Below are 10,938 nucleotides of genomic sequence, written 5' to 3' on the forward strand. Positions count from 1 at the left end.
CTCAATGGTTACGAGTGCTTAACCCTCTTGAGCATGGCACCAATACTGCCAGGGCTAGGGGTTCGATTCCCACTGGGGTCACCCATACTGAAAACTGTATGCAGTCATTCCAATGTTAAACACCAGTGTTCCAAATGTTAAAAGTGGTACAAATGTGCTCTAGAAATGCAGCCATTCATTATAGCGAGGACAACCCTCCTGGTTGAGGGGCCTGGCTGCAACCCATGTTGATCCACAATCGTACCCGTATAGAACAACTCATTACCAGGGTTTATACTCAACATAAAGAACAGGATTACAATCAACAATTACACCAAATAAATGGACTACAACAGGCAATAACAAAACAGCCATGTAAGGAATAAAAGGAAACACAAAAAGCCAAGTCAGGAGTGTCCAACACTTTTTTTAATATGGAAAATTACAGATAAGGTATAGCACGTATTAGTTCACTTCTCTTACAAGGACTCAAAAAAATACACTAACTAATCACAAGTGTAAAACATATTACAGTTAAAACATCTATACACAGGCAAATGTACACAATATAAAACACATATATACACTCTTTCAATATATTATTATATAGAGATTTTGTTTCTTTACCTTTAAAAACTGGAAGCCAAGCAGCTTGAAGAGGGAGTGTTTTCATCAAACTGCATCTATCACACTTTTGATACTTTTATCACACCAAAACATTATGTGTTTTATGAGTAGGTAGTATTTACTTATAGTTGTTGGAGCCTGTGTAGTGTGTGAGAAACATTAATGTCAGATAACATTAAGAGGAACTGAATGTGGTAAGTGTTCAAAAACAAAAAGATTAAGTGCTGAATGACGTTACTTGGATTAAACAGGATCTAACCTTCAAATATCTGCACTAAAAAGGGGGGAATACTATTTTCAACATACCGTAATGTAAAATAATGAAATATTGACCCCCTGCTATGCATTGTGATACATTTTCCAATGAAATATTTACAAAGATCATTCCGATTAGCTGCCTTGAAATCAACGCAGACAATCATGTTAGGAATTTCACATTTCTTTAAAGAGTCCTTTTATCTGTTTTAATCAAATTGGCAGGAAGTGTGTGAAAACGGAGTGAGCGGTTGTGTACTTAACCCCCGACTGACTGACGCCACACGATCGCATGCATTCAGGCTCCTGCTCAGATGAAATGGTGAACGCTGCTTGGAGCAGACAGACACTGGCATCTGTCTGTGTCATCACTGAGTGCTAAATCCTTCAAATGGTTTCATGACGACAACGACGGCAATAACAACAACAACAACAACAACAACAACAGGAAAAGACCACAACATTCACAAATGCAAAAGATTAAAAAAAAATAAAAAATATAAATGTCTGAGCTCTAAGGGCACTCTTTCCTCAAGCTGGTATCGCTTCCACTTTGCACTTTCTCTTTTTTTCTTTACAAAAGCAGCAGAACGAGGAGCAGGAGTGAGAGGAGGGGGGGGGTGGTGTGTGACGCCCCTCGGCTGGTCAGACGAGGAGTCCTGGGGGAGTTCTGCCTCAGTCTACTGGGCGGCAGTGCCTTCAGGTCCTCCAGGGCGCCGAAGGCCGCCAGGGAGAACTCGGGGTCCCCCGTGGTCAGTAAGTCAAACACGCAGGACTGGAAGTAGACATCCTCCACCTGCAGAGTCTCCCTGCACTTGGCCGTGGCCCGCTCCACCGTGTAGGTCTGGTGCGGCGGCAGCAGGGGCCCGAAGCCCGCGTTGGTGCCCTGCCCGGGGGCCGGCAGGCGGACCGGGTGCTGGCCCGGGCGGCCCAGCGTGTGCTCCTTGATGAGCTCGTTGCGCGGGCAGCCGTGCAGGCAGAGCTGCAGCCCGCCGTTCTCCTCCGAGAAGTCCAGCGTGTCCTCGGGCATGCGGATGGCGAAGGTCAGGTAGCGGCCCACCCGGCGCACGATGATGGAGGTGCCCATGTAGCGGGCCTGGATCTTCACCTGCCGGCCCACCCCCTGGCCGCCCCGCTCCACGATCGACAGGCTGCCACCCTCGCCGCCGCTGCGCGTGCCGTCCTGAAAGGCGGAGGGCAGGTCCTCTGTGGTGGCCTGGTACACCTTCTGATCCGTGCAGCCTTGGTACGCCTTGAAGATCACTGTGATCTAAGAGCCGGGGAGCGACACGCAGGCAACGTTAGTTTCTGGTTCAACAGGATATATAGTCAAACAGTCACTTTCCTTTCCCCTTTGTTTGTTTATATATATATATTTATTTCAAGTACTTGATGAAGAGCTAGTGTATCACCTCTGTGCTTACATGTAGCATTGTACACTGCTGATGAATTCTGAATCCACACAGGAGTAGTAAATCAAATCAAACGTATTTGTAAGGCCACATTGTAGTACCACTTTGAGCCACAGTGTGGCAGCATGAAACCAATATTCTGGTAGGTTTAAGAGGAGCTCAGATTAGAAAATGTAGCAGGCGTTCATAATTTTACAGCCCAATCTGGCCTTTTCCTCGTAAATTGACAATTATTTACTCTAAAATCTTGAGTGTCATTTAAAGTCGTAATAAACCCTGCAGAGAGAAACATTCATGCAGGAAAACGTTCAGTAGATAGTTATATTGTGAATGATGGTCTAGGACTATATACCATTGTAGATAAAAAAGGTGCAATAACCTTCAAACCACCCACAAATGTGTGGTCTCAACGTAATCTGGACCGTTCATATCTGAAGCAAACTCCTAATAATGTCATAAAAGAGAGCAATAACTCCACTGTTCTTCCATAGGAGCAGGATCAAACACACAGACAACTGTCTCCTCGCTTCACAACTCCATAAATCTTCGATACCTTGCTTTTTTCTCTCCTTTTTTTTTTACTACACCAGCACTGTTCACCGCCTGCTTCACTGACTGACTCCAGTCTGGATCCCAGCCCAGATTTGAAAAATCGAGGCCTAGCCCTCGATTTCTTCAAAGCCATTTGACAAAGAGGTGGCTGTGGTTACGTTTACAGTTACGGGGATACTGTATTTGATGGACGATTTCCTGTCTTAAGGCTGACAGTCGAAAACAGCTCCGATTCAAAAGGCGTGCGCGGTGGGGGCATGCGGGTACTGGCGCAGTAGGCAGAGCCAGACTACAGGTTTGCATTACTCTCCTCCACCCAATACACACTGGAAATTCCTTTTAAATAGGTTGTTCTGAAAGCCCTTCTCTCCCTCTCTCTCTCTATCGGGTGCAGCCTACTCCCAATTGTACGCAATGCTGTGTGGTTTATAATTGCATTTGCGAAGCACAGATGTAATCTACGAATACATTTTGGAGTAATAGCCAGCATGGATTGGTTGGTATGGTCTGTGACGCTGCCAATATAACCACGTGAAACTAATTTTAATTGTTCCATTTGTCTCAAGAGTAGAATGCCTCCTACATGGTTTCAACACAGGCCGTGTTCAATTTAATGCAGGCTAGTAGATACCAGCCTGGTCATTTACTTTACTGCATCTTATGAATCAAGCTGGCTTTGAGTGCCTGAATTAAGACATAATGATAAGTCTCAACAATGAAATTGAAAGCAGTAAAGACACACCGATTGGATCAGCGAAAAAAGAAAAAGAAAAAAAAATACTCTCGCTGCTGTCCAATTATTCTTGTACTTTTCCACATTATTCCATATTTACACAAAAAAGAGCCTAGTTAATTATTTGACCAGAGGGGTAAAAAAAAAAAAAAAAAGGCCAGATTGTGGCGGCGGAGGAAAATGTTTGAGCGCTGCTTTAATCACAACCATATGACCACCCATGTGTTAAAGGTAGAGACCGCCCCCCCACCTCCTCTCCTCCCCCCACCCTGTGGACCCGAAGGAGCTGAGACAGAGGAGGACCACTAGAGGCTGCAGAGGCACCAGGGACTGAGGAATAACTTAAAGGGTCGCTTCCAAAAAAATAAAAATAAATGGCGATTTATTTTGAAATGCGTTTGAATGTGGCGACCAGTGATGTTCATGTTCAGTGAATTCCATGGAGCTAATTAACACAAGGATTTTAATGTTTCCGATGACATCACTTTTCAAACTCAATTGCTCTCTATAACTGTCAAACTAAATGAATGTGTGAAAAACTGTTTAAGGGTTTTTGGATGCATGCTGAGATTATGTGTAAAATAAATCAACAATGTATTTAGGTGAAATGCCCCTTTAACGGTGTTAATGACTCTGTATTACAAGCTTTAAGTCAGCAAGTTAGGATTGAGCCTGCTAATATGGTCAATGTAGACAATGAGTTAAGACATCTGGTGAATCCAGCTGTGTCTAACAAGTCTCCCCAAACCACCCCCATCCTCACCTTGCTGGTTGCCGTGGCACTGGAGCCAAGGACAACTGGCACGTTTGTCACCTGTACCGACAGGTAGCGGTTATCAATCAGAGGCCACGCCCCCTCCACTTTGCAGGTCTGAAACTCATCCCGGAATGTCCGCAAGTGGGGATCCCCAAATAATCCACAGTGGGCATACTTCTTCTGCTGGCCGGCTGGGCCCGAGGCCAGGACCCGACTCTCGTAGTCACACAGCTCAGACACGACCGGTCGGGACGTGGTGGGGGCCTTGGCGGGGGAGGTGGGCCCGTCACTAGAGCAGTTGTGCAGGGAGAACAGCTCCTTGATCCGGAAGACGGCAGAGTGGTAGACAAGGTCACCCCTGCAGCTACGCGCTGTGCGTCTGGTGCACAGAGCGTAGGCCCGCAGGGCGATGCAGTAGTCCAAATCCGGGGGCATATCTTCCTGCAAGCCACCGGAGGGCGAGGTAGAGGCCACGTACTCCGTATTGCAGCGCTGGATCCGACACTGCTGACAGTAAGCTGAAAGGCGGGAAGAGGGATGGAAGATTAGCGATACCCCTCACGTTGCAAAATTACATGACAACAGAGCTTGAGGGAACTTTTGGAATTGCAGGCTCCTTTTTAAATTTTTGTGAAACTAAATTACATTTGGGGAAACTACTCGTTGTGTGGTGGCAATGCAAACTTCCTAAAATTTTGACAACTTTCATGCAGGTTTTTTTTAATAGATGTGTCTTTTCCACCCGTCTAACGGTCTTGCAATCAAATTCCTGCTCAAGAATGGGCTTACAATAGCCCTGCTGCAGTACATGAAGCAGCCCAGTCAAACGTTTCCACTATCAAGTTTACCTCAATCAGGAGGGCTATTAAAACCCAAATGAGCCTGTGCCCACACGGCCATGGTCCCATACTCCCTGCTACAAAGTCGGAGTCAGTCAAAACCTATTTCCCCCAACTACCCCTCACAGAAATAACACACAGCCTCACTGCAGGAGGAAACCAACCTGTGTAGTTTGCTTAAGGGTGTTGAATGTGGTTTGGCTGTTGCTGAGGTAATAGAAGTCCATTAAGCTGCATTGCATGGCTCAGCATAGGGCAGCTAGCTTCAGACCCAGGAGGAATAGCACAAAGAGCCCTGCTTGTTCAGCTTCTTAGGACTTAAACAGCTGGTTGGAGGGGGGGGGGGGGCAACCAGGCACAGACAGCACAGGATGCTGGTGTGGTATTGCCTATATTCTCCACTTCCTGTGTGACGTTATGGCTCAGAAGTGGGATATTTATTATCAGTGGGATATTCATTATCCCTCAAAATATAGCCTAGAGCTAAAACCAGGTTCTTTGGGGAATGAAAGCAATGGGATGAATCCAACTTCTTCCATCTTTGGATAATTCCAAAAGGTGCATTCATTATTACTAGTAATGTTTTTTCCACCTGTTGGAATACCATTTCATGAGGAAAACAGCAACATCTCACATGGCAAGGCTAGCTTGTGATTAGAATAATGCGTTTCATATTTAGACCTCTAGCCTTGTAACTATAAACAGGCTGGGTTTTTTTTTATTCTGACAATGGCTGAACATTATAAGCATGGAGAAGCAACTCTTTTGTTAATCATCCACATGGTTTCAGCAGGCCTGTGATGTGGAAGCATCTTGGGTCCATGACCAATCATGAATGCATCTCACAGTCACTGCACGTCAACATGAGCCCCTGACAGAACTTAGATGGAGTGTAAGAGGTCATGCTAGAGTCATTCTGCATCTCTCCGCTGAATTCCAACAGGCCTCCCTCATCCAGCACCGAGGTCACTGAACTCCACTGTGATTGACACTTTGTGACAATCACTGCCTATATAACCATCAACAACCATGTTTGGTCTCTAAATGGTCTTTATGGTCTGCCACTAACTTAGTTGCCAGCAATGTGTGGGCCATGTGGTCACAGAGGAATAAGAAGAGGACATCTAAACAGCCCACAAAGAAAATATGATATGCATTTAGCATCTTAACAAAATGATTGTAAATGCTGGGTAGAAAGGCAAAGAAAATGATGCTGAACTTTGCTTAAAACCAGCCTAATCTCTGAATAAATATTGTACAATTGCACTATATAACTCAAAGCTCTGACCTAATAGTTTGACAGCCATGAAGTAAACCATCTTCCACACAACAGAGCCAGGTGGGACTCCATTGGGCCAGCTCGAAATGTTTATAACACAGATCTGAAAGCACTAATAATTCAGCTGACACTAGTTGGCAGCAAGTTGTAAACAGTTGCAGAGCTGTTCTTGAGTTAACTTAATAATGATAAGACCTGACTATCACGTGTTTGACAGTGCACAATCAAATATTTTCAGTAGTTGATCATATGGGCCAACTAAATTGAACAAACCAGTTTGGAAATCAAATAGACTACAAGTGGACTATTATAAGCCACTGGCTTGATTGATTGATTGAAAACGTTATTAACAGATTGCAGAATGGGTACAATACACAGTACAGCTCAATACACACAATTGTTAAGGGGATGCAGACCAGAGAAAGACTTTCGTCTTGTTTACATCAGGGTCCCCCATTTCAATTCAATCGGGAATCATGAGGGTCACCAATGCTCAGTGTGACTTATCTTTATTAGCAAGCAAACCAAACTGATCCACATAATAAGTTAGTTTACACGTTATACAACATTTAAGATTATACTTGTATTACTTTATTATTTCAAACGTTGTATTGCTGTGTTTGATCGTGAACTACATTTTCTGACCCCCTTTCGATGGGATCAACTGTTACGCCAAGTTCGTACACGTTATTAGAAAGTAACAACATAGTAACAAGCTCTACTTGGTCCAGAGGCCGGACGGACAGTCGGAGCCCCTGCATGATGGCAGCTAACACATGAAGCACGAATATGAGGGAACAAAAACACGGTCCGACAACTTTACTTCACGAATTAACAAACAACTAAGGCGGCCCCGTGTAATCATTCTAATCACAACTCTTAATAACGTCATGTAAAACGCAACTACTTATTAATCTCCGACAACAGGCTGTATTTGGGACAAATCAAACAATACTTTTTATAGAAGAGAGAGACTGCGCGACGCGAGCTGCTGCCACCGAGCTATGCTGCTAAATGGAAGCTGTAGCGTTAATGATAACTTCACGCAACTTTGTAAACTGGTCGTTTAGCTCCATCTCCCGATTGGTAATAAATGTGACGATTGTTTAGCGTCTGGTGGCCATTAGTTTGTTGTTGTTTTGGTTCAGTTCATGTTGTGTTTTACAGTGTCCGTAAAGTAACTCGTGCTACTAGAAGCTAACCTTCGAGATGTCGTGGAGACTGCAGCGAGACACCAAGACTTCTGGCCACACACTACACTAGTTATTCTTTTCTATAGGTAAATAAATACATTTCCGCTATTCGGACCACAAATAACGTGGCTCGGATACATTCACAGCGATCAAATGTGAGTCCAACGACAACACCTCCACGACCACAAGCCCAGCTAAGTTCTTCATCTCCCACCTCCTCCATTCCGTGCGGGGGGACATGTTTTGCATGAAAAGGGGACACGAGTGAACAACAATGACTTACCTGGTCGAAACAGCAGTGAAAGTAAAACCATCGTCAACGTTATACAGTTCCAAAGCTGCCGCTTCTTAGCCAAGTTTTGAGGTCCGCTTCTCCCCATACCAATCCATTCAGTTAGAATGGAGTTCCTCGACTGCTTCTCATCGACGCTGGAGCTGCGGGGAATTAGACACAAATATTCGTATCCCTCCCGAAGCGCTGTCATTCAAAAGGGGCCCTGTCTTCTGGTGGGCGGCCCTACGGGGGAGGGGTCTATGTCTTCTGGTGGGCGGCCCTACGGGGGGGGGTCTATGTCTTCTGGTGGCGTGTATGCTTTTACCAACACGTTCGTGTTTCCGGGTTCCCGTTTTGCACTCTGATTGGCCACTGACCTGCGTTATTACGCCCCCCTTTACGCTCTCGCCTGAGGCGCGCTGTGAAGCACCAGCGGGGCGAGGCGGTGGTTTCTCCCCGGATCCGTACGCCTTGCTGCCGCCGGCTTGTCTCACATGACTCGGTCCAGCTCCAGCAGCAGCGGCCGTCTTCCGCCTGCGGTATCCTGCAGGCCCCCGAGGCGCGTGATTACCAAAGGTAGCCGCATTTCTGGCAGACGCTCTCTGATTGGCCGACGGCAGTTTCTACACTGGTTAAGCTTAGGCACTCTTCGAAGTTGGTTAAGGTTAGAGTTTGTCTTGGAGCGTGACGGCAAGTTCTTTCGACGGTTAAGCTTAGGCACTCTTTCGAAGTTGGTTAAGGTTAGAGTTTGTCTTAGAGCATGGCGATAGAACGCCAGGTAGTTTGCAGGCTGTTTGACGTGGAAATGGGCAAAGACACAGGTCGTCACGCTATTGGGCGCACACAGAAACGTCTGCCAGAAATGCGGCTACCTTTGGTAATCACGCCCCCGAGGCGGCTCGTTCTTATTATTATCCCCCATTGTTCAGGTCGACATGGTCGCACAAACACGTAGGTTTCAATCACTGAGCTGTCTGTCTGTTGTTGTGAACTTGTGTGTCTTCTTAGGTTCGGCTACTGTACATGGAGATGAGACCCCCCGCCTCTCTCTCCATACAGTACCAGCAGCTGCAGGTCTGACGAGCACAGAGTTGCCAGTCGATAATTCTTGCTATTTAAAAATATTCCTCTTCTTCTCCCCCACTACTCCTCCAACGGGTGGTGGATGGTTTTATGTTGACGGTAGATGGGGAAACACAACTAACACTCGTCTTTATTAAATGTTGTTTCGGGTTTTCCCACGAGAATGCACGCCTGGTTGCGTCTATTATGGAGAGAGAAGCGGGGGGTCTCATCTCCACGTACAGTAGCCGAACCTAAGAAGACACACAACAACAGACAGACAGCTCAGTGATTGAAACCTACGTGTTTGTGCGACCATGTCGACCTGAACAATGGGGGATAATAATAAGAACGAGCCGCCTCGGGGCCGGGGGCCTGGAGGATACCGCAGGCAGAAGACGGCCGCTGCTGCTGGAGCTGGACCGAGTCATGTGAGACAAGCCGGCGGCAGCAAGGCGCACGGAGCCGGGGAGAAACCACCGCCTCGCCCCGCTGGTGCTTCACAGCGCGTCTCAGGCGAGAGCGTAAAGGGGGGCGTAATAGCTTAGGTCAGTGGCCAATCAGAGCGCAAAACGGGAACCCGGAAACACGAACGCGTTGGTAAAAGCATACACGCCTTCTGGTGGGCGGCCCTACGGGGGAGGGGTCTATGTCTTCTGGGCGGCTCTACGGGGGAGGGGCCCTGTCTTCAGCTCGGATCTATGGAAGAGGGGTCTATGTCTTTAGGACGGCTATACGGGGGAGGGGTCTATGTCTTTAGGGCGGCTATACGGGGAGGGGCCTATGTCTTTAGGGCGGCTCTACGGGGGAGGGGTCTATGTCTTTAGGGCGGCTATACGGGGAGGGGCCTATGTCTTTAGGGCGGCTCTACGGGGGAGGGGTCTATGTCTTCTGGGCGGCTCTACGGGGGAGGGGTCTATGTCTTTAGGGCGGCTCTACGGGGGAGGGGTCTATGTCTTTAGGGCGGCTATACGGGGGAGGGGTCTATGTCTTTAGGGCGGCTCTATGGGGAAAGGGTCTATGTCTTTAGGGCGGCTCTACGGGGGAGGATCCTATGTCTTTAGGGCAACTCTACGGGGGAGGGGTCTATGTCTTTAGGGCGGCTATACGGGGGAGGGGTCTATGTCTTCTGGGCGGCCCTACGGGGGAGGGGCCTATGTCTTTAGGGCGGCTCTACGGGGGAGGGGCCTATGTCTTTAGGGCGGCTCTACGGGGGAGGGGTCTATGTCTTCTGGGCGGCTCTACGGGGGAGGGGTCTATGTCTTTAGGGCGACTCTACGGGGGAGGGGCCTATGTCTTTAGGGCGGCTCTACGGGGAGGATCCTATGTGTTTAGTGACAATCACGGGGAGGAGGCCAATGGAAAAGTGTTCTCTACAATGGAGGTGGTACAAAATTATTGAATCATGAGGCCTTTAATTATAGTAGCCATATATCTATTATGCATTATGTTGGCCTATCTGGCGTTGGTAGAAACCGGGATATCGTTTTGGCCAAACTATATCAAGTTATTGTCATTGTAGAATGGGATGGGATATTAGAGAATGTGACTCAACTCTTGATGGCTGGTACACTCTGCACTACAAAGCTGGGGCAACTGTCCTGTTTGAGCCCCCTGAGATCAGAGCAAATGGCCTGATGGAAACAACTGTGTGTGTGTGTGTGTGTGTGTGTGTGACGTGTGTGTGTGTGTGTGTGTGTGTGTGTGTGTGTGTGTGTGTGTGTGTGTGTGTGTGTGTGTGTGTGTGTGTGTGTGTGTGTGTGTGTGTGTGTGTGTGTGTGTGTGTGTGTGTGTGTGTGTGAGTGTGTGTGTGTGTGTGTGTGTGTGTGTGTGTGTGCGTGCGTGCGTGCATGCGTGTGTGTGTGTGTGTGTGGGGGGGGGGGGGTGTGATGGAAAGAACTGATGCAATGGTGTGCGTTTGTGAGTGTGCGTGTATGTGTGTGTGTGTGTGTGAGCTGAATAGTAAGCACCTGTTG

At 47.3% G+C, this 10,938-nt stretch overlaps 1 protein-coding gene across 1 annotated transcript; it reads right to left on the bottom strand.

Annotated features, from left to right (window-relative positions):
* Window positions 1–386: 386 nt before the first annotated feature.
* rgmd (RGM domain family, member D) lies at window positions 387–8,082 on the bottom strand. Its single transcript, XM_084338043.1, has 3 exons — window positions 7,910–8,082; window positions 4,322–4,833; window positions 387–2,131 (listed from the first exon to the last, which is right to left on the bottom strand). The coding sequence occupies exons 1-3, from the start codon at window positions 8,004–8,006 to the stop codon at window positions 1,436–1,438; spliced, it is 1,305 nt and encodes a 434-aa protein (XP_084194169.1). The 5' UTR covers window positions 8,007–8,082; the 3' UTR covers window positions 387–1,435.
* Between the last annotated feature and the right edge of the window lie 2,856 nt (window positions 8,083–10,938).

Source organism: Notolepis coatsorum (genome assembly GCF_963971535.1).
Source record: "Notolepis coatsorum genome assembly, chromosome: 2".
In the NCBI taxonomy this organism is placed as follows: Eukaryota; Metazoa; Chordata; class Actinopteri; order Aulopiformes; family Paralepididae; genus Notolepis; species Notolepis coatsorum.

Coding starts and splice junctions, on each gene's coding strand:
- rgmd (XM_084338043.1), bottom strand. CDS start 8,006: ATGGGGAGAAGCGGACCTCAAAACTTGGCTAAGAAGCGGCAGCTTTGG. Junction 4,834..7,909: donor TTCACTGCTGTTTCGACCAG/GTAAGTCATTGT, acceptor CCCGCCTTTCAG/CTTACTGTCAGCAGTGTCGG. Junction 2,132..4,321: donor GTGCCACGGCAACCAGCAAG/GTGAGGATGGGG, acceptor CCCGGCTCTTAG/ATCACAGTGATCTTCAAGGC.